This window comes from Formica exsecta, unplaced genomic scaffold (assembly GCF_003651465.1).
Source record: "Formica exsecta isolate Colony F162 unplaced genomic scaffold, ASM365146v1 scaffold362, whole genome shotgun sequence".
NCBI lineage: Eukaryota > Metazoa > Arthropoda > Insecta > Hymenoptera > Formicidae > Formica > Formica exsecta.
This window is the reverse complement of record NW_021850867.1, coordinates 751,862-776,576: the sequence shown is the minus strand read 5'-3', so window position 1 is coordinate 776,576 and position 24,715 is coordinate 751,862. Positions and strand designations below refer to the sequence as shown.

The 24,715-nt window shown below is 32.1% G+C and overlaps 4 protein-coding genes across 8 annotated transcripts in view; 1 reads left to right on the top strand and 3 right to left on the bottom strand.

The window, feature by feature from the left end:
* The window catches only part of LOC115238871 (tetraspanin-5), a 106,903-nt gene extending 106,330 nt beyond the window's left edge, over positions 1–573 (bottom strand). For all 3 annotated transcript variants that reach the window (XM_029813005.1, XM_029813008.1, XM_029813007.1), the window contains exon 1: positions 39–573. In XM_029813005.1, the coding sequence (XP_029668865.1) occupies positions 39–128 (90 nt within the window). In that variant the 5' untranslated portion in view covers positions 129–573. The remainder of the gene's footprint in view (positions 1–38) is intronic.
* Positions 1–5,123, top strand: part of LOC115238875 (28S ribosomal protein S24, mitochondrial) — a 136,137-nt gene extending 131,014 nt beyond the window's left edge. For 2 of the 3 annotated variants that reach the window (XM_029813016.1, XM_029813017.1), the window contains exon 4: positions 4,457–4,578. In XM_029813016.1, coding sequence (XP_029668876.1) covers positions 4,457–4,571 — 115 coding nt within the window. In that variant the 3' untranslated portion in view covers positions 4,572–4,578. Of the gene's footprint in view, positions 1–4,113; positions 4,251–4,456; positions 4,638–4,711 lie in introns of those variants that run through there. The other variant, XM_029813014.1, reaches the window with a different exon arrangement.
* Positions 5,124–11,825: 6,702 nt separating this feature from the next.
* The window catches only part of LOC115238877 (CCR4-NOT transcription complex subunit 6-like), a 583,914-nt gene continuing 571,024 nt past the window's right edge, over positions 11,826–24,715 (bottom strand). The window contains 4 exon segments of the mRNA XM_029813019.1: positions 11,826–12,951; positions 13,031–13,170; positions 13,290–13,467; positions 13,606–13,836. Coding sequence (XP_029668879.1) covers positions 12,875–12,951; positions 13,031–13,170; positions 13,290–13,467; positions 13,606–13,836 — 626 coding nt within the window. The 3' untranslated portion in view covers positions 11,826–12,874.
* LOC115238872 (protein YIPF7) lies at positions 14,580–16,188 on the bottom strand. The gene is made up of 2 exons (XM_029813009.1): positions 15,819–16,188; positions 14,580–15,535 (listed from the first exon to the last, which is right to left on the bottom strand). Exons 1-2 carry the CDS (start codon positions 16,048–16,050, stop codon positions 14,976–14,978), a joined length of 792 nt encoding a protein of 263 aa, XP_029668869.1. The 5' UTR covers positions 16,051–16,188; the 3' UTR covers positions 14,580–14,975.

Genomic DNA, 24,715 nt, shown 5'->3' with positions numbered 1-24,715 from the left:
GACGCTCTTGTTATCCTCGCGCGCACGATGATACTCACCCAGAACATGACGTTAAATCCAAAGATCACGTACTTGAGGCAGCAGCTCACCTCGCTGGTATCCCTTCGGTACTTCCGCACGGCGGGCATGGCTGAGAGACATTTATCTACCGATCGTGCGAACCCCTCGCATACGTGCCACACAGACACAACACACCGAGAACGGATGGTACACGCGTGGCGACGGCGGAGGGAATTACGGAGCCGCCGCGGGGGCGGCGAGGGAACACACTGTATAATTCATATACTACGCGAGGAAACTAGGAGCACACCACCTACGAGCTGATCACGAGAGCGACGACATGGCCAGCGCGAGGCGATCTTGCGAGGCGAGGGTCCTCTCTTTCAGCTTCTTCCTTTTTCGGAACGCCCGCGCGCTTCTTTTATCTCGCTCCCTCTTTCTCTCTCGGGCTCGGTCAATCAGCTGATCACAGTAACGCACCGTACCGCAATTACGACTGCCGCCATTGTCACGTCACGGCGCGCACTGCTCGCAGCCGGATCAACGAGACTGCCAGCAAGTCGCGACCACCGCCTGCCCTCCCTTCCCTTCCTGCGCTGCACTTTGCGTGTTCCGCCACCCCCGGCGATCTCCCCCCTCTATTCCAGACATCCGCTTCCCCTCCGTCGCACGAAGCGCCTCGCGCTCCCACTTTTAGACAGTCTCGTTGATCTCTCTTTCTTTCACTAGCGATTCTCCTCCGTGCGATCGACTCCCACTCGTTTCGCCACCCTACCTCACGGCATCCCCCTCTGATCCGTCGCTCCCTCTTCCAGGGCCGGCTCTAAGTATGTGTAGAGGAAACACGTGTTTGGCCTTTATCAGAGCTCGCTTTGGTTTCGCGTAACATAATATATACAAATGGTATCGAAAACTATTTAGGAATAGAATTGTATTTATTTGTCTTTTTGTCAATAAATGAATTATAAATAATAAATTTATAAATTAAATGTGATAATGTATAAAAATGATGATGATTACAGTAGTAGAAGTTTTATTAAGAGAAATCTCATTGATTCAAAATATACTTGAATAATAAGGACTTATCTACATTTATGAAGTATAAAATCTTTTCTTTTGTCAAAATTATTAATATTGTCATAAAATAATTAAGAACGTTAATTTGTAAAAAATAAGAAAAATTTTGAAATATTAAATCTAAAAACAAAAATTGTTTAATGATGAAAAATTCATCTACAGTAGAGAAGAAGAGATAGCCGGTCCTGTGTCATCTCCTTCACGCATTCCCTCTCATTTGCTCTATCTCTATCGTCCTTCCCTGTCAGTCGGCGACCTTCCGTCCCCCTTTTCCCTCAACCGCTCGTTGTTATCCCCCTTCGTTTATTTTGCCTCTTCCTTCTTCTTCTCCTCCCGTTCGCTTTATTGTTCGACGTCTTTCTTTTCGTCTTTTAAGGTACGTCTCCATTAACGCCCTTTTCGCGTTTGCGTGCGCGCTTTTTCGCGATTTCGCGTCTTGTGCCACTTTTACGACCTCCATATAAACGCCAAGCTTACGATCCAATCGATTAGCACGAAAATCTCTCTCACGCAGCATATGATGACCAATTTTAATATATGTGTATATATTTTTTGTTTTTATTTATTTATTACAAGTTTATGAATTTTTTAATGTATTTATGCTTCTCCTTTTTTTCTCAAGTACCAATATTTTCTAACATTCTGTTATTCTTACATTATGTTTTATATAATTGATGTAATTATTTATTTTGTTCACATATTTACTTGTTAAATATCCATATATATAATATGTGTTTAAATATATTTAACTGTATAATTTTAAAATCTCATGGTATAATATTTTTTTCATATTGTCATTTTCTAGCGTGACATCTCGTTCTTAGAACATTACGTGAGCAGTTTTATCATTATAATCGCCTCAAGTTAATGATGATGAATTAACTTATATTGTTTTATCTTATTTAAGTCAACGTGAAATACGTATAATTATTAAAGCTAACGATACATATTTTCGTCTTTCAACGATTGCAATCGTCAGATATTTGTTCTGCTTTTGTATTGAAACATAATATAAAATATACGCAAAAGAAAAATGATTATGTTCTTTTTTCATTTGCAAGTAAAAGACTATTTGAAGGAACCCTTGTGTAGTATTTTATCAATAATATTGGTCAAAAGTAAAAATATACAAATAAATTAATCTAAATTAAAAATTATAAATAATCGAAATTACGAAAAGAGTTTAGTCAAATATTTATTATTATGTATTAAAAAGTTATAAAATATATATAATATAACTATATAAATTTTATTTCTCTTCATTTTAAGGAAACGGGAATTAAATAGATAGATGAATATATAATTAGATAGATAGATATTGATAGATATATATTGATAGATTTATCAATAATTAAGAAATAAGAAATTTCTTAAGAACCTTCAATGATCATAATAAGATCTTAATAATAAAATTGTCATCGTTTGAGAAGAATGTTAAGAAAGCAATTAGTAAAGAACTTTCTTAAGAATTAGAACGTTTTGCGCGAGCATATTTTTACTTTTCTTCAAAAATTTATTCTCTCTTTCTTAAATTTACACTCTTGTAGTTTGGGTATAGAAATATCAAAGGTAGTGGAAACGTACCTTTAAGGTCGACCACTCGTTCAATCTCCTTTCTTTATCATGTCTCGCGTGCCCACCATGAATATTCAACACGTTTCACTCTACATCGGGCTCTAGCATCGCTAGATGCACATGCGCCCATTGGAGCATTCAGAGAAATAGTCAGTCATCCATAATTCAGTGTTTCTGTATTAAAAAATTCTTTAAAATTCTATAAATTCTATAAAATTATTTTATATATCATTGTAATTCTTGACTATATTAGATGATTATTATATTACATATTAATATGCAATATAAATTTTAATTATTATAATATTTTTTTACTTTGTATATTTCTTAAGTGCATATATTTTTATTCACTATCTGGTTTTAAAATAAAAAACCGCCAATCTCTTTTTATTACTCTGAGAAACAGTAAAAGATAGTACTATTATGGAAAATATGATATACGAAAGATATATCTGTGTATACGACTAATAATTATATAACATATTTATTTTTAAAAAATTTATTTTTCAATTCTAATAAATTGTGTTTTCATTATTTTCTACATTTTCGAATACACTCTCTCTCTTGAAAAGCAATTCTGACAATAGCGGCTAGTTTTTGGATTCATCTCTTTTGGATTCTCCGGTCTAATGTTTTGTTGTATTATTTTGGGTTTTGGGAGATAGAGAAATAGCGAAGTAGATTAAAGGGAAAGGTTCTTTGTTACTTTGCGAAATCGTTTAAGTCATTAAGAAAGGTAGGGAAGCCTTTATCCCTTACGAAAACAAAGCCAAAAGCCAATCGTCGATTTATCTTCCTTTTTATCGTTGCTCTCTTAATTAAGTAAGTTTTATAGTGATCAAGAAGAGATATATCAATTGGTAACAAACTTATATTTCAATCCTTTTAAATTATATTTTTACTTACATATAAATGTAATGTGCGAAATGTACATAAGAAATCTTGTTACTTTTTATCGATATTTTTGACAATTCGAAGAATTTTAATTGCAATCTCTTTCATGCTATCTTTTTAATGATTATATTTACCTGGTACTTTTTCTATTTTTAAGAATTTAGTTTTTTTCGGAATTTTGATATGTGCTATCTCTTTAGTGAATATATTCTCAACTTGTCCAACTTTATAAAAATATAGAATTTGACTAAAGCCAGATGCAAAATTCTAGGAATTTTAAGAATCGTAGTTCTTAAAATTTTATTTCGTGCTACCCTTCTTTGATAATTATATTCTTCCGAGACTTTTCAAGAATTTAATTGTAATTTGCACAAAATATTAATAATGATAATTGATATTCTTAATTTATCGACGGTAAATAATTAATATTGATAATTTCTAATTTATTGATGGTAATAAAGTAGAAATCGACTTTGACGGATGTCAATGAATATCAAAACAGACTTGATAGCTTCTATTTCTCTCTCTCTCTATCTCTTAAATTAAAGAGAGATTGATGCATTCTTCACATTGTGTTCTCTTTCTAATGTTTGACGTGTGTGTCGCTCGTGGCGTTGCTTAACATAGAGTTTATCTTACATCCAATTAATTAAAAAACGAAATCGTATCATTGCAAGATGGTTTTATTGGAACATGCGAGAAATGTATTAAAATTTATTTCCGCAAGTTATATAGAAATAATTAATTCGCGTTGATAAAAGATTTTTATCATAACCTTTTTCTCTAACCTTTTTATTTTTGCTTCTATATTATATTTAACTAATGTCAAGTTTTTTCTTTTTGTTCTTATTAAGGATTAAATTATAGAATGGATGTGAAAATAATAATTTTACTATTGTTGTGATTTCAGATATTACCAGTTGTTCAACGAAATCTTATACAAAGAAATTTTCATGCGAGCACAGTTCTTAATAAATCACAATCTGGACGCTACAAAGTCACGCTTAAACGAGATAGACCACTGACGTATGAAATGGCAAATCCGCCTCATTATCTCGCTCACAGGAAAAGTTGGAACTCTTGGAATACCTGTATGTAATTTGCAAGAAGTATATATATATGCCAGTTTGTCACATTTCTATAAAATATATTATTATCTTTCTAGCGAATATAAAGGATGGCAATAGACCATCGGAGACAGCTGTAGAAGATATGTTTATTCGACAATTTATGAAAGGGACATGGCATAATTTATTCGCGAGCGAAGTTATCATTAAGCGACAACATAATATTATTAGGATAGCTGGAATTATTACTCGTACTATAGCACCCTATAAAATATATTTTTTAACTGGCTATACCGAAGAACTTTTGAGTTATTGGCTGCAATGTCCCATTAAAATAGAATTAGTTACAACTGACAGTAAAAAAGATGTAATATTCAAGTATATATAGAACCTAGTATACATGTGTAAATAAAATCAATTAGATCTTTATTATACAATAATATTTCTCAATATTTGTATCATGATTAAAATTTGCATAACGCGAAATAAATTTTAACATGATATATATGTGATACGGACTTTTTTATTTTGATTTAAATATTATTTTATTTACTATAAGGTATATTTTAGTAATTATAGTATATAATACAGGGAATGCATATACACATATTCCCCTTATCATATATCTACATAATACTATATTGAAATAATTAAATAAATTAATGTGCTGCAAAGTTTATTGTTTTCCAAAGAAACTTCTTTTCTTTTTATTCTTTGCATGTCATCCATTTATTTTGCATTACTTATAATAAATTGTTACATTCGATCATGACTCAAACGCAGCCCATATACAATCATTGCATCTTTATAATAAAAAGAGAAATCATACATCATACCATAAAAGGATTACCCAAATAAAACTAAACGCTTCAAGAGCAGACTGACAGAGCATTCATAAATTCTATATATATGAAGATAATATAGCATAATAATTTTACATAATTGCTACTAGACCACACTCTCTCTTTCTTTATGCTTTTACAACTCCTACATATTCGTTCAGCGTTCAATCAGGACCGTGTGTAGCTCTCTCCTGCTACATTTGTACTTTTTTTGCGTCTCATTTAGTATCATTATTCTATATGAATGTCTGATAAGGAAGAATGCTATTACTTGATATCCACGCTATCTTCATCCTGACTTATTACTAGGATAAGACTTAATTAATCAAAAGTCTTTGTATAAAAATCATATAATCTACATTGATGATAATATCGATGTAACTAGATCATACTAAATGTATTTAAGATGAAATTACTCTTTCAATGTATATTATGCTTAAAATGTATATATATTAAAAATCTAATTAATATAAATAAATATAAGGTAACTTTAAGATAATCCTTTTACTTGTATACAAATTTTATTAATATTATTAAAGAGAAGCCTATTTATATGTTTAAACACATGCTCAAATACTATACTATATACATGAGAAAAGCGAAATATATATCTAGAATACATACCTTATGGATGTTATTAATGTTGTAATAATAATTCTTTTTAATAACAATATCTCTTTTGGCAAAAAGATAGCAGTTTTGTCAACAAAATTTGTACATGGTCGAATTTGTTCATCTATATTTCCCCTGTTTTTAAACAAACGAAATTTACTTTACGACATATATATAATCCTTATTGTTTTTTAAATAATGTATGATGCAACTACTTAAAAAACTGATTATTATTATATAAAATGCAGTATATTAATATATATAATTATAATTATATATATATAATTTTATTTTATACAAATTAATGTATTATTTACAATATAACTTAAATTAATACGCAATATATAAATTTTTCAAATTTCAATCATAAACGTGAAGTTATTTTTATATACATATATAAAAAGTTCTGTTTACCAATCAAAATGTATTTTTGCGAGGATCAAGTAATAAATCTTCTAGGATGAAAAATTTTTAGTACGATTAAAACAGAATTTCTCAAAAAAAAGAGAGCTTACACGAAACCTGATTGAAATTACAGATTTTTATAAGCGCAGAGATGTAATTGATTTTATATGATGGACGCAACAATTGTGTTCCAATGCCTATAATTTTTTTGATCGCTCTTTTTATAAAAGTACAGGCTGAAATGTGCTGTGCTCGTATTATCTTTTTTTTTTTAATATTCTAATATAACTTAGTATTTTTAACTATGGAAGTCAAAGTTTGACGTTATATCGCAATGCTATATAGAATAACGACTTTTAAATTCGATGCGCTTTTTCAAGTCAAAAAATGTAAAATTTCGAGTAAAATCGTATTTTGTATTTCATTGCTTAAATTACATTCAATGGTTTATTTATATTCTCAAATTTCCGGATGATGATGAAAAGTGTACTACTCCATTTAACTTTTCAGACATATCAAATGTTTTAATATTGAACTAAAGATTGTACTTTTTTTGTCAAAAATGATATTAATATAGTTACTTTTAAAAGTAACATCTTGCAATGAAGTGAGTGTTTGTTTTATATATAAGTTTTATATATAAAGTACATAATCTTCGTAAATATAATTAATTTGCAAAATGATATTATTATAAATATTACAATTATATAAATTGTAATAATAATAATAATAATAAACGGAAATTAAAAGTAAATATGCCATATCAGCAAAAAAACATATAAATTAATTTAATTTGTGATGAATATTTATTACACAAATTATATAAATTTTATGAGATAGCTGATAGATCGACCATTGAATATTATTCTATGTCAGATTGCGTGTATAGCGTCTTTTTTATGTTTATATATATTTATATATATATATATATATTCTTATATATATAAGTCGTTATGTAATGTGCCCATGCAATTACAAAGAGAATTGCGAGCATTAATCCTAAATATATTAATCAAAATTATACCAAAAAAGTATGCTAAACACTCTCCAAGCAACAGAATACAGCATTCACATTTTACAAGACTTTAAAAAGTTGCTATCTCCATATCGTCTCAAGTAAAAATACCTACTTAATATTAAGTAAGATTTAGAAAAAAAAGAAAAACTATAAGAGACTGAATGCGCTACTGTAGGAGAAGGTTGAAAATTAATGTATTTAGAGAGAAGTGCGTAATGCATTATTCGAGATTTCTTAGAAGCTTAAATGTGGTGTTTCTCTTCGCTAACTCGATTTTAAAACAATTTATATATAGCGGTTTCTTGACAACGTATAGATAAAGATTACGTTATTATTATATATACTACAGAGTTTGATGAATCCTTATTCTTAACTAATTAATCGTTTGTTCGCTTAATACATTGAATACCGGCAATAATACTAGTTTAAATCAACGCTTTATATCGAATTCGAATTCTCAGAGTTCATTTAGAGCCATATAGTATAATACTATGAAACTACAAACTGCATTACATCCTCTCGCAAATGTTATTGCAGTTCTGAAAAAACAATGTCTCAAAATGCATTATTCTCGAGAGAGATTGGCACCTTATAAACTTTTCTTTCTATAGAAAAATGGAATAAAAATCTTTTTAGAGTAAAATAATAAATAAATTATTGTTTTTTTTTTACGAGATTTTTTATACGGTTACAAAAATTACAATTTTATATAGCTTATAGAGCGTAAATAAAAACAGAACATTAGTTTTTTTTAGATATTTATATACCGATCAGAAAGAGTAAAGACACATAGGTGTGATACGTAGGAATAAGTTACTTGTATATAGTAAGTATTTAAAGTAATTTTTCAATAAAATGATAAAATAATGTAGGCCAGCAGCCTATCATCGATACTATAGGAGCATTACTATAAAAACATTTTTTATTGAAAGATCTATTAAATGATACGAGGATAGTCTGTAGGACTGTCCCAGTTATTGTCAAGCTTAGATAAATATCTTACTTCTCGCCAGTTGTGGCGTCTCATCTATTACCATCTACATCATAGAAATAAAATGTATTACAAAAAAAATTACAGTTTAAAAATATTATCAAAGTTATTAAAACGGAGTATTATGACAATTTAGTTGCAAAATTTGAATATAGTTTAGGATTTGAAATGATATAATAAATTGCGTTTATAATATGTTATATGAATAGCATATTCAATTGGAAATATTTTTACGAGAGACGCTAATTATTTCATTTTTTAAAACTTAGATTAAACCGAATGTGTGCGCCACAATCTTTTGCAATGCAATTATAATCATCTTATTCTGAGATATATAGATCTGTACCTATCTTAATACACGCATTATTCCGGTACGGTATCTAGGGCTTTGTTAACGGTATCATTAGTATTATGCGAATATTAAGTTCTAAAAAGCTCCCCAACATCAATAAAAAAACGTATGTACAATTTGCCATCCGATATCGATCGTACAGAGACAGAAAATTAAATTCAATTAGGATTCATCAAACTTTCATTACAGTACATGTGCATAATTCCTTTAAAATGTCGCTGTATATGCTTTGCAGAAAAAAAATGAAAAAACACGTTATCCTAACTATTATGAGATAATGCTATAGCATAAAATTTCTCGTGATAATCTATTATTAACCGTTGCATCTTTTCATAATAACTTTCAATCGTGCATGATAAAATGATTCTTATTAAACAATTAGCTTTCTGAGAAAACGGTGATTTTAGAAACAATGGAATAGCGCGATAATATGTATCTTTAATCAATGAATCCATTGATTTATTCTAGAAAGACGATAAAACTGACAAATATACTTAGTCGTGTTTGAAATATTCATGTTGTAAAAATGATTATACAACATCGTACAGAATTAGATTACTATCGACAAATTTAGATAGATGTCATTCCATTCAAATGCAATTCAATTGTACGAGACACTTGTTGGAAGTATATAATTTTTTTTTTACAAAAAGTTAGTTTGTTTCGTCAATATTTTTCTAAGTTATTAATATTAATATTAAATTGGGGTCGGCTAAAGACGTCGTTTTGTAAAATCACCGCGTTCGTGAATGCGACGTGAATGCTCGTTAATCTAAGTTAAAGTATATTATCTGAATCGTTAATCTCTTCTTGCTTCCATCACTTCGAAGCTAATATATCTGAAATACTATGGCATAGGCGGCTTCGCGCGTCAGCCAAAAATGCATGAGAGCACGTGTTTGTCACTTGACTCGTTCCGTTCTTCCCGTTCGCAAAGCAAAATTCAGTGTCGCTGTGTGTGCTGTACTTACACGTTTTTTTTCAAATAAAACGCTTTGATTTTTTATTATATGTGTCATTAGACAACGATTAGACAAAATTCCAACGCTGTTTTCCCACATCGTACATCACACAATCAATCATTATATTTATTCTAAAAAACGCAATGTGTTCACGTATTTAAAAAGAATCAAATAGCGATCGATACAACGTATACATATATTCATGTTTTTTTCGTTTTCTTTTTTCTTTGCTAGTAGATAAGAGACAATTACAGAGTGATCTTTACGGACGAAAGCGATGAAAATACCCATGCGATATCTCGAATACTGCTGGTAAAATTATGATTTGTGCGCTTTGTTGCGTCATGTTCTTGTAATTGTTTGGATAATCAATTTTGCAAAGAAATCGCGTTGGGTTCTATTCCAAAGAAGGATTTTCGCGCATTGATCGCCATTACACCAAATCCGCCAAGAGATTTTATTTATCGCGAAAGAAACATAGGTACTTTCATGCTGAAAATACATTTCCACACTTGTTATATTAGTTAAGAGATATTACGAATTGTACTAATTTTCTTTTGCTACGTGATACATCGTAATATTAAAAGAGGAGCGAGTTAAAACTGATTATTATCGTGTTTTTTTTTTCGTATCTTTCTTTCCTTTTATATGATAGCACAAATTAAGATTTTCCAAATTTGATTATTATTGAAATAAAATTCGCCATCTCGCTTTCTCGTCGTCTATCTTTTTGTTCTGACAGTTTAAATTAGGCCCAAAGCAATCGGCAATTGATTCTAATACGTCACATCATTCGCTTGCCGTGTGAAAACATGCTTAATACGAAGGAATATACAAATATCGAAGAGATGCCACCTCTTCCTTCGAGATAATTAAAACTATAGCATAATTACCTACTTTATACAACATTTACTACACACATGTCTTTGATAAATTAATCCTTTACTTGTATAATTCAGTTGTTGAGGCCTCAAATTAAATTAAAACGATCCTCACACAATAGGTTTTTGAATAGAAAATTTATGTTGTTAATTACACATTTGCCATATATAACGAGATCCATTATTACGCTATAATATTTATAAAACATTTATGAATTATAATCTGTGCATAAACTTATGTATCTTTTCGAATATATGTTACCGTGTACTCGTTATTTATAGTATTCATTGTTTATAAAAAAGTAAAAAAAAAATTCAAAGTGTTCTCGGCGCGATTGTATTCCAGAAAAAAAAAAGAATGGGATCTGTACATACAATTAATGTATAGAAAACATAAGTGCTTTTACATGTTAAATTGTTTCAAAGAAAGAAAAAAATTCTAAAATAATACAAAACACAATATCGATTTTTGTAACATATTATTATAGAATATATGTGTTGTGTGTGTGCACGGTATTAAGAAAATTAAAATAAATTTCCACATTATGTGTTCTTCCTAATATAAAAAATCAAGCTACATACTAATTGCAAAATCCCTTTGTGATATTTACAATGCATATGTATAAAAGGAAATATTTATACTTATATTTAGATATTGACAATTGCTGTAAAAGATGTAATTGAAGATTAAATTATGTACAACAATATGAAAAAAAGTATCAATTTTCTCTTTTAATACAATTTTAAGCAAATTAGTGTAAATCTGCATGAAAGATTGCAAATACAGATTGCACATTCTGATTATTTGCATTTTAAGAAGCATCAAGTGTCAAATAATCAATGAAAAATAAAAATTGCAGACCTTCTTAATTTTAGAGAAAAATATTTAAATGCAAGTATATTTGCATTATAATCGTGCGCACATTTATACACATGCAATATTGCATATTTTACAATATCATTAAAAGCTGTCTAATATATTTCCTAAGATAACTAAAATAATTAGAATCTATATTTTGGTAGCTGCGGTATTAACTGCACATTGCAATAGAAAGGACAAATAAGCAAGATGTCAGATAGATGGAAATGCAATGTTGCAGAAAAACGTGAGAGCTTTCGCGCGATTCTGTCGAAATTCTCTCGTTTTTCGATGGCAACTGAATTAACAAGTAGTAGGATTATGTGGTATACAGAGCACATATACATTAATATAATCGGAATCGAACGGATACCTAAAATGTGGGCGAATGTCGAACTGGTCTCACTTTGACACTATAATAAATGTATGTGATGAATATCATTATATTATATCGTACTTACAAATACACCCGCTACAATATCATCTATGTTTTCTTGTTTTCTTATATAACATTATCATATTATATCAATATATACGTGGCCAATAAGAACAGATTTGTACTTGCATTGAAATTGTTTTAAGTCAATCACTCCAATCACTTCGCACAGCCCAGTATAGCATGTATGTTTTCATATGCTTTTTTGTTTTCGTTTTGTTTAAAAATACAATTTTTTTTCTTTTTCTCTCTCATTGGATGGCAGCATTCTTATCAAAAGGTTGGCTTGGAGGATGTTGTAATGACATTTAGGAAGGGGAGGAGGGAGTTTTATTTAAGATGTGTCTCTCTCTTTCTCTCTCTCTCTCTCTATCTAGTAAGACGCTCTACTAGTTTCGTTTACTAGTAAATATGTTAATTTGTTCCAATTGTGTTAAATGTTGATATCACAGAGGCTTCTTGATCGGAATATCGTCATTTTCTCTTTCTTTATTTTTTGTAGGAAAATAGGTATCTACATACATATTATGATGGTAAATAGAGAGGTTACAATAATTCTTAGGCGTGGGAGAGTGAGTTAGCTCTTAAAAATGCAATACACTATACATGGGCTAGCTAAACGCATTACAACACGGCTCCCTTCACCTGGTCATTAGAATTGTGTGTTCGTCGGCGTCTCAACGACAGCAATTGCTGTTGATTGAATGTGCGGCAATGTATGGAGTATTTATATGTATAACGTTCGCTCTATTGTAGTAAGAGTAATAAGTCGACTGCGAATGATATTGCTAGAGCCAGAAGTAAGTAGAGAAGAAGTGATGCAAATTCTTTTTTCCCCTTTTTTACCTTCCTTATTGATTTCTCGTCTTCTTATGGTTACTTGGGCCTAGATCGCAGCGGCTGCTACCTGCGTGAGATCAAACCATTACTTGTTCCTACTGTCGGTGTCATTTCCAACTCCACTAACAGAGGAAAGTGATCTGGAATATGAAACATAAAATGTTGACGTTATTAGTTTCATCAACGGAAGAAAGCAATTTAAAACGTATATAAACTTACCAGATGGGACATGAGGATGAGGACATCCTACTACTTTATGCTCTTTAAACCACTCTGGGCTCAATGGACCTAGGAGGCCTAGTGGCACCATACTTTGCTTCGAATAGAAAATGTAGTCTATTATGCCTTTAAATTCAAATCTGAAAATGCAAAAAAAGCATGTTAAAAAAAATATCCGAATATACACATATAAAATATATCTTATATACATAAAATAAACTATACGCGTGTAGAAATAAAAAATAAATTGTTCTCTTACGTATAGTTGGTGTAGGGCATAATGTCCTCGCTATAGGCAGATGCAAGCTTGAAAGAATGCGTGAACTCGTTAGGTTTATCGCAGCCAGAGATCTTTTGTAAACACGATTTGTACGCTAAATCCTTAAAATCACGATGATCGGCTGCTACACGTCCGGATGTAAGAAATTCGATCACACCTGCGTAGCGATTTGTTACTATTAATATTATATTTATAAACTGCGTACATACATAAATTTATTATCGAGTATTAGTAAATGCAAGAGACCGATTTAAAAAAAGTTTAGAAAAATTGCTAGTATAAACATGTGTGTTACCAGAATCAGGTAAGGAATTAAAGTCGCCACAAAGTAGCAGTTGAACATTGGAAGAGTCAGGCTTATGGCCGGGTCTGAATGACTGGCCAGCTTGGTCCAAAATGGAACGTAATTCATTGCTCAACATCATCGTCTGTATCAATTTTACATCGCAAAATTCGGGATCCCAATGGATGTGCGCCGTACAAACTAAAATTGGTTGTTGCACTTGTGCTGGATCAGATGGAACACCTGCAAAAAACAAAAAAAAAGAAATAATCTGATTAGTTGTATTCAGATACATGATGTATCAAATAATTTGCCAGCATCTTAAACGTTCAGATATAATTTGGAAAAAAAGAATAATTAAAAAACACAAAAACGCGAGGTATAATACGAAAACGCGAATATTTAATTGTTTATAAGATAATTGTTTATAATCTTATATTTGGATTGCAATATATATTGTATATATAATATATGAGCGATAATATATAAATATATAATACCTTTTTGTTGTCTTCATGAATTTATTTTACATTATGTTACATCGAAAAGTTATATTATGATGCTTTTAAAGGAATCTGTATCTTGATTATTATTGAAATCTCTAACTATACTGCATATTTATATTGTTGAGTATTAATACATGACAAAAATTGAAATTTGTTATCAAATATAATAAAATCTATTTTATTTTGTCAAAATTATAAATGCTATGCATAGTAAGTTTATTTATTTATTTATGCATAAGCTTTCTTCATACACTATACCAAAAAATTGTATATTTAATTATAAGAATGATAAAAATAAATTCTAAACATAAAAATTATTATTATGATTTTTTAACAGATATAGANTACCTATTTTTTTGTATTCTTGAAAACAAATAAAAAAATATATAAAAATTATATATGTAATTATTATATGTATTTTGTAAATTATCCTTTATAATAATCATTGTGATGATATTTAGATAAGGATAACACAAATTAAGGTCATAAACTTTATTTAAAAATTGTATAACAAATGTTAATCTAACGTTTGCAATAAACTTAGTACCCGCTCGCATGCATCATTTCTTCCTTTCAAAATATAAGCATATTTTTCCAAAAATCTGCTTATTGAAATAGTTCAAATTATTTAAGAAACCGCAGAAACTTAATAAATTATGTATTTTTTTAACTGTTGACAGTTCTATCATTTACAAAACGGTTCTCCATTATTAATAATGCAATTATGGTAAATACAAACTTAAATAAATTTCACTTTATTACATAATTAATGGCATCAATCTGTACATAAACAAAATGTATTATTCAAATCCGAGAAGTTTAATTAGAGATGGATATAAATCCTATAAATATACATACATCCAATCAATTTCTAAATTAAAATATTATTATCAATGTAAATACACCATAGAGAAGTAGACATGGGTATGCTATGAGAAGCTTCTGGTCGTCTTCTCCCGACATAGTGGTGAAAAGTCTAGAAGCGGATAACGATGCCCAAGCGACAGCTAAGACCGCAAAAATCAGGCCTATTGGGCCTCGCAATGTAGTGAAGACGCTAACACCCGCCAGAACAACCACGGGCAACAAGCAATAGCCCAATACAGATGCGACAGACGACAATGTGATATTTACGCTGCTGCTCATCAAGGACAGTAGGATATACATGAGTATGCAAGAAGTCATGGCTAAGCCATATACATAGCCAAAGTGTGCTTTTGAACCGGCCAGCAGTAGAAACGCCGCGAGGACCAGGCAAAATGCCACAGGCCCTGCTAAATCAGAGTCCTGCAGCAGATAATTTGCATCATCGATTTGTCCTTTCCTATGGAAGGGATTCAACACTGCCAGAGTCTTTTGCATTATCCTGTCGGGATCGATACCGAGCTCTTCCAGCAGAGGCGGTTCATCCTCTTCCTCTCCGAAGCCAGGAGTGCCTGTAAATTCAGTGAAGATTTCCCTTACGCAATGTCAATACATCAATAATCCTCGAGCAGATGTTCCAATACATCAAACACGACAAATTATCCATTTCTCTATTGGCAAGAATAAATTTTCTAGAGTTTTCTTCGAATAACATTCGACTACTAATACGCAACTTTCATTGCGCGTTCAAAATATTTCCGAACGTTTGTTCGCTCATCATTAATCTGACACACGCGGTGTTGACGTTAGCTCGAGGATCAAATAACCGAAGGATGAGTCCGTCGTTTTTTCTACCTTTCGTATAATCGTCCTGCGTGTATAGGTCGCTGCCATAGGAGCTCTGTGTAGGATCGAGAAAACTCTTGCGCCCATACGAATAATCGCCAGTTGCTTGCTCGTTGAACGTCTGGAATTCGAATTGTTGGTTAGGTTGACCGAAACCGGACTGATCAAAGTTGAATTGGCCCTGCGGCAACGGCGGCGACTGGGCCCAGTAGGTGTTTTTCTGGCCGGCGTATCCGGACATCCTGCCGACGTTTTTTAATTACGTTTCTTCTTTATAGATTCGAGTCTTCTTCTTGACCTCGAATTATTCGAAATATGTTGACACATCAATCCGTTGAGATCGTCAGCACAGGTTAGGCTAGATCACTTATTGCGCGGTAACAGCACATTACAGCGCGCTGCTTTAGCGACATTCGGTAATTCAGTTGTATTCTTCACGAATAATACTTATTAATTAATTGATTGTTATGCTACTATGTCTTCTTCATTTTTTTCACGTCTTTTCAGTTTTTCTAATTGTTGGAATCAGTCTTCAAATGTTTCTTAATCTTCTATGATCTGTGTTCTCATATTTCTTCTATTTATTTTTAAAAAATCCTTTTTATAATATTGTTGTTCTTTTGTACATGTATGTACGATCATTTTAAACATATATAATTCAATAATTTAAGAGTTACCGCACCACCTCCTAATAACAAATTCTTGAGATCATTTTAAGATGATTTTTCCACAGCAAAAATATCAAAGCATCAATAATTTCTGTGTTATATGCGATTCAAAAAGAAAGGTTTTTTGCAAAAATTTTATAGAGAGTTAAAACTACATTCTTGAATTAATTTCAGATAGAGTTTACTTTAATAGAAAGAGAAGGAATTTTAATTTAAGGCTTAGTTACAAAGGTATATGATGGAAAAAATTGGAAACTTGCAAAAAATGATGATCTCTCTCGACATTTTCGCTGAGGAAAAAGCGTCTCAAGAATCTGCCATTAGCAGGTGATGCGGTAACTTTGGGACATCCTGTATATATATATATATATATATATATTAAATTAAATTATTTGATAATATAATATTTAATAAGATTAATAATATAATATTTATCAAAAGACCTGTATATATACATGCATCTTGCTGCGCATGTTCGTGGTATTTTGCGACTTTGACTCACCATCTTCCTCTCACGCTTCGTTATTAATTGCAAGGGTGATTAAGATGAAAAGGAGCAGCCACGCGATACTGAGTACTAAGTTATCGGTACACAATTAGAACATTCATCAGCGTTAAGAGAGTGTAAATCCCGAATCCTTAGTTCGGAGCAGTCTCGGCTCGGCCTTTAATAAGACCCGTAAATTAGCGCTGCTAATACTTTCGTTGCGCAATTACGGTAGATTAATGCTGTATTTAATTTCCGTTGTCGATAAATCCCTTCGCCGTTGGCTCCCAAGGGCATTGGAAATCGCCTGACTTGGGAATACTTTGCCGCAACAAGTATGCACGCAGAATGTTTTCCCAAGTTTTTTTTTTTTTTTTTTTTTTTTAACTATCTTAAAACTATAAAAATAAATGGAGATGATGAAGAGTTTTTCATATAATTTCGCAATATAAAATCTCAATTTTTTTTAATTATTGTTTTAAATCGCTTTAGACGTTATAAGATTTTCAAACACGTCAAAGCATAGCGACATGAAGATTGAGAGCGTCATAATTTTATTGGATACTTTATTGAATATAACACAATCTCTCACCACTGTGCATGTTGATGATCTCGCGACATAGTAATTCAGTATATTAATTTAGCTTTTACGGTATATTAACTCACCCATGACTTAAGTAATTACCGATACGTGGCAGGAAGCAAAAGTTGTTCGCGCGATGAAGGAGATGCTAACGGTATGATTCTAAGATGGTCATTTAAAATTTACACTTGAGCTCTTCTCATTATCGGAAATCGACATGTTGACCTGTTCTATTAATTTCGCGATCGATTAATCGTCCCGTAAATGGATCGTTCACATATTCGGAAAAGTCATCGAAAAGTGGTTTATCTCCCGATTAGCATTATTATTATGATTAAAGCAGAAAGCTATATATGTATTGTTGAGTCTTAAATATAACAATATATATATCGCCAAGAAAAAATTAATAATTATTGTTCCAACAACAGAATCGTGGATAAATCTTTTTTTCTTTGAAATGTAAAAAAAAGTGCGCGCCGATAAAATTAACGAATAAAATTAATAGAAAAGTTTCAAAGAAAAACATGATAAATATAAATACATATATATTTGACGTATAATTTGAAGTATTAAATTTATTAATCAATTTGACATTTTATGTGTATATATATATGCAGTGTCAAATTGATTAATACATTTAATACTTTATTTAAAGTTGAAATGCTTCACCTATTTAATATAATAACTTTAATGTAATTGCGATACTTTGTGGAAAGTTTTTAATATAACTTTCAAGTTGTTCGAGCAAAAAAAAAATTGGCTTTATTGCAAAATCGCGTTCAACCCCGAGGATTAAACGTCCTTAAGTTCTTCTTTACTCTTCTCTTTTTCACTTCTCTTCGAGTCCGTGGCGATCTCCACCGACTCTCTCGAGGATTATCGGGCGTAAAAATCGTTATTTAATACCCCCGTGTGAGATCCGGGGGGTATACTCTGTCCTCTCGAACACAATATCGTAAATCCGCCCCGTTTAATTGCGCCCACGAGAATCCGCTTTTACTATCGGACCTTACAGATTAACCCTACTCAAGCAGCTGTTTCGCCTTGCGTCTTCAATCTCTTACACCACGTTCCTTCGCAGAAACATTCCGCAAGAATCGCTCGTTCTACGAGAGAAACTTACGCGATCCAATCAATTCTTTTGCACGAAGAAAATAAAATCATTATTTTGTAATCTAGATAAAAAGCGCAACAAGATAAATGAAATAAAAAATATTTATTTCATTTTTTAGTATTAGAGTTGTATATATAAGAGTAAAATTACCTATTGCATTTTATGACTTATTTGCTTAAATCAAAATAATATGCAAAATAATATTTACCATAACAGTACAGAAAAACAAGATAGTGGTTTAAATGTCCCAAAGCGTTATGGGAAATAAAATATTCCTGTTATAACTCGAAAATTCATCGTGAGAGCGTTACTAGTCGCTTTCATATTGTATAAAGCAGGATTAAGAGAAGTCGGTAACATGGCTGTTCGCCATTGGCAATACGGATATTTCAGGGTGTAAATCAGTCTAGATTAGAATAGAGGGTTAAGGTACCTTCGAATGGCGGTTGTACGACAATCGAACCCGCGAATCGGCATTCGCCGGGTCGAACCGGGAGCAGTCTCGTAAATTACTGAGGGAATCAATATCCGTTCTATCCCCTTTCCCCGAATACCTCCTGGGCAAGAGAAGCTTTTATAGCAGGTACGGATCCTGCAATCTACGAACTGACTTTTATGAAGAATCGAAATCAAAGGCTAATTATCCAAAACTCTAAAAATAATCTGACTGGAAAATACAACACACACACACACACATAATATTGATATTGCTATCTAATTAATTTTTATATTGGTAATAATAGAGATTTATTTTTGCTCTCTTGAAAAAAAAAATAAAAAATATGAGAAACAGTATTAGAAGAGTTTATATGTATAATATATATTTTAATTTGGTAAAAATTCTCATGTGTTTATATTATATCAAAATGAATAAAGATTTATAAAAATTATACAGTCACTAGAAACATAGAACGCAATTTAAATATCCTGTGCTTAAAGATCAAAAATTGAAACAAATTTGATAAATACAAAGAAACTACGGTGTTGGCATTGCTATATAAAAGACTGCGATATCTAAAAATCATTAAATTAAATGCCAATACGCTGTCATTAATGGATAGATTCATCTCCGACTTGTGTCGCGTCACTACTTATTTTACGCAAATCTCTCACCCCTCACTCTGCATTAATATGCATATTCGAGAACGATGTATCCGGCGCGGATATTAAAGCGCAATGGTGAATGATTACGAGCGTCACTCCGAGGAGAGTTCATTTTGTCGTTGTGGATATTATTTTAAAATCGCCTATCCAATTAGACTGTTGTGATGCGTATAATGAGACACTCGATGTCGATATATCAAATTTACAGGATGTTTCAAAACACGATAATCGAGCTTTGCGAAGATTTCAGATTTCTTTTACAAAAATGTGAATTAATTATCATGCAAAAATTTTGTTTTAAAAAGTGAATCTCTTAAATAGCGTCGTCACAATTTCAATTACAAACAATACGATAAAAAGATTTCATACAAGTAACAATTTTCATACTTTACTGTCTTAAATCTCACTTCATTATCGTGTTAATAATAACGCGGGAATAATAATATATAAATGATGACATTAATGATACATGATAATAAATATATATTAATGATAGAATAATAATAGTGACTGATCGGTAGATATATAATATGTATATGTATCATTGAAATAGCCTGTAGCAGGCATGCCATCACGCAATCATGTGGAAAAATGCAAAGCCCACGCTTGAAGCGCGCGCTTATTTATGCATACGCATATAGTTACGCAGTTTTCAGTGAGCGGCGGGTCAATATATCAGTGAAAAATCGGACAGAGTGACACGTGGAGGTGAATACTCGTTCGAGAGATGCTCATTCGAGATAGGTTTGGTGTCCTCGGTATCTCTAGACAGCCTGTGCGAATTTATAAAGCTCGCGCGCGAGAAAGAGAGAGATGGAGCTTGTGCTGCTGCCGTTACTCTATCCGCCTCGGGCGAGAATGCGAACGCGAATATCCGAAGCGAGTACACTCTTGTCGCGGGATGCATCGTGCCGCGAGCGCGATTAATTAAGCGACAAGATGTCTCGCATGTAACGAATGTCGTGTGACGTGGTTCTCGCGGTTACTCGTTCCAGCTCTCGCGGATTCAATTACCCGACGATTTATCTGCCGATTGCAACGAGGTCATGGAAATACGAATCATCGTAACGTTACGCGACACGGATATTATATCCGCGTCTTAAATCATTTATATGTACTCGTGTCTTTTCCAGAAAAGATCTAACATTTTTTATTCATTTAAGTGACTTATCACATTCATGTGTTAATTTAGCATATTGCTGTTGTGTTAATTGAACTCAAGTAAAAGTTAAATTATTAAAACAATTGAAAAAAGTATTAAAAAAATACAATAACTATGTTCCGTATTATTAGTGACAGAATTTATCTGTTAAATTTTACGGAAAAAAATGTTGATTTTATTCTATAATAGGAGTAAAAGTGATTACAGATCGTCAACTTTTTTTCTAAGTTAATCATCTTATTATTAAAAATATGTTGATTTATTTTAAATTACTATGGGTGCATTCAAAGAGATGCTATTAGCGCGAACAATATCGTTCTATCTTTGTTACTTACTGAAAGTTGAACAAGGACAAAGCACGCTCATAGCGTTAAAAGCGTGCTCTTCGAATGCAGCCTATGAAGTTTGCATTCATTCTCTCTCTCTGTGTTGAAATATTAACATAGTATTAGTGTCACCATTTAACATATCCATTATATATTAAATTAAAAAGTTGTGGGAACCGTTTAGGACATGCAATATATGTTAAATTTAAGCCAAATTTTCCAACTGGGTATAATGTATAAAAAGAAAAACTAAGAATCAATCTTTCGAATTTTCAACCAACGAAATATAGTATTTTAACACGATATTCGTTATGTGACCTTTTGATATATTCGGAAATTATCTCATTACAAAATCTCTCCGTAATGAAACTTTGAATCATTTACGCAAACTTTGAATTATTAATGTCGTTTTATTTTAACACCGTCCGAATACGTTTATGTCGCTTTTAGAGACTCCACTCTAATTTTCCAGACGTAATCGCGTAGTGGTTGATTACTCCGCAAATAATTGAGATCTCTCCCGTGTTTCCTTATCGTCGAGAAATTCGATATTTGGTATCGCTGCATCGTATCTAAATGCATCCCGCTCGCCGGACGCTGCAGAACTATATCCTCGGCGGCGCGGAATAATCCCGTGGGATCTGAATGAATTCACCGACATTTTAGCCGGAGAAAACTTTTAGCCGGTTAACCGCGCGTAAAGCCACGCTGACTTTCCATTCTCCGCACTAAAGGAAAAAAGGTGGATATAAACTTGGAAAGAGAATGCATTCGTTCTAATTCTAGACTATCCTCTTCATAAATATGATAGTTATAATTATCGTGTAATTAAAAGATTTATACAGCATGAATTCTCGATCCTATATCATTGATATTACTGGCGTCTGAAATATATTCGTATCACAATTGAAAAATTTATGTTAAATTTAACAGATATCACATGTCCCAAACGGTACACAAATTTTTGTGCTAATTTAATATAATATGGATATGTTAAATGGTGACACTAATACTATATTAATATTTCAACACAAAATGAATGTAAACTTCAAAATAATTTGACATAAATTTTGTATAAAATCAAAATATTTTTAATGATGAAATTAACTTGGAAAAATGTTATTGACGGTCTGTAGACATTCTCACTTCTTTTATAGAATAAAAAATCAACATTTTTTTCCGTAAAGTTTAACAAATAAGTTCTGTCACTAATAATACGGAACATATTTATTGTATAAAATTAAAAATATGGGCACATTGTATTATTTTTACGCTTTTTTTCAATTGTTTTAATAATTTAACACTTGAGTTCAATTAACACAACAGCAATATGCTAAATTAATAACTTACATAAATGTGTTAAATATTTAATATATAAATCTTAACCGGAATATTTTTTAACAAGAAAACACAAATTTTCTAACTGTTTACATATTTATATCGTAAAATACATGGCGGGTAGGACGTTATTATGGTTGTTGCGTTGTCACTGAGAAATCAAGAGCACTATCAGAGAGAAGCCGTCTCCGAGGAATGATTAACGGTGCCGCCGTTTTGAAATTTTTACACGCGGAAAAGAATCCGACGAATCGTGGGCGTACGCGCGATAAACGATCCACTCGCTCTCCTTACATTTTCTCCGAGAATGGCGCATCGTTCATCGTCCGCCGGCAGCTGATATCGGTTTATTAGTACCGCTGATGGTACACTATTAGTCCGACCAATGGAGATTCACGGAACAGGGATGTTCCTTCGGAACGGACCATCTTTTTCAGGGATCGAGCCGGAGAGACTATCAGCTCGGTCCCACATAAGGCTCTGAGAGGATGCGCCTCTTGAGCTTGCTTGTATTCGAGCAAGAGGGATCATTAATCGCGGCCCACTGGCATGGTTACATGGATTTTAGCTCTTCGATCGAGATTTAATCTCGATACTCTCGCCCTCGGCGCGAGCGCATCTATCTCCACGAGGGAACATCGACCTACGCGAGTATTCTCTTATCGTACATTTAAGCACTAAAATGAATCTTTCCAATCACGTATATTTTCTTTCTTCGAAAGTTGGAAATTATACATATCAAACATTCTTCTCTATGTGCAATTTTGCTCACATAATGACCTAATAAAATAGCAACATACGAGGGAAACAAGAAATATTGATTACCTCGAATTTTAGAAATATATTAAATAATATAATAAGATTCATCGAGAGTAGTCAATGAATATGCTCGATTATATTTGATTAGACTGTTTATTCGGCCGAATGCTATCGGCTTACTTGGTTTACGCCATGTTCTTTGATTATTATTCATGATTATTCAATTGGCCAAGTCTTAAGCATACATAAATAAGGAATTTGAGCGACGGCTTCAAAGCGAGAAATGTAATGCGACTCGGGTACATATTCCTCGAGATTCGGAGAAGTTTAGAACTGCCGTGAGTCACACTAAGTCCTCGATGTGAGTAACTAAATTAATTCCATTCGCGCGGAAATTCCTTCGGGCAGAGAGAAGATCAGAGATTCTACATTTTTTCTTCGAGGACTTGAAAAATGTTTGCTACTATTGTGCGAGTGCGAACATTTCCACAAATGTCTGTAAAGATATTTATCGTAATAGCGACAATTTTCTCCGAAAATTTAGAAATTCTGATATTCGTCATTACGAGTAAGAAATTTTACAAAGGTCTGTGAGAATATTCAATCGCGGTAGTGATTGTTTTTCAAATCGCTCAAAAAATCTTTGGAATTTTATTCAAACGTTTATAAAAATTTATTTTCGTAACATATGTAAGCAAATATCTTGCAATAATTTCACAAATTTATATGAAAATATTATACCTGCAAATAGGAAGGAGGTTTACGATTTGATAATCTAGCAACTGCCATAGTGATTTACATCGCGGTAATAACTTCCGATGTGTACGAGAAGCTAATCAGGTGTTAACCGCAGCGCAGGAAGCGCGCAGGAGGCTGCGAGAAGTCGTCGGTCTCGCAAATGCAATCGATTACCCCCTTCTCGATAAGAACGAAAAGAGTCCACGGCTTTTTCCCGACCGGTCGTTGCGCCCGGTATGGATTAATGTAACGCGGGTAATGGCTCATTAACGAGAGCACGTTCCGACGCGTCGGAGTGAGCCGTAAGAGCCGTTCTCGACCTTTGGGGCACCATATAAATCTCAGGCCTGGTTTACTCGCGCATTCCGCGATACACTTGTTATACAGGGTGTCCCAGTCTCACCACACTTCTTTCGATAAATTTAAAGAGAGCCAATACTATCTTTAAAAGATTTGATTAATCATCTCTAGAAATTTGAAAATTTGGATAACTGCGCAACTTGTTTTAATTATGAATTAAAATTCTGTAAAAAAATATATATATAATATACAAATATATATATAAACATATTTATTTGTGACAGAATAAGGAATAAATTTTGATGTAATCAAACACAACACAATTAA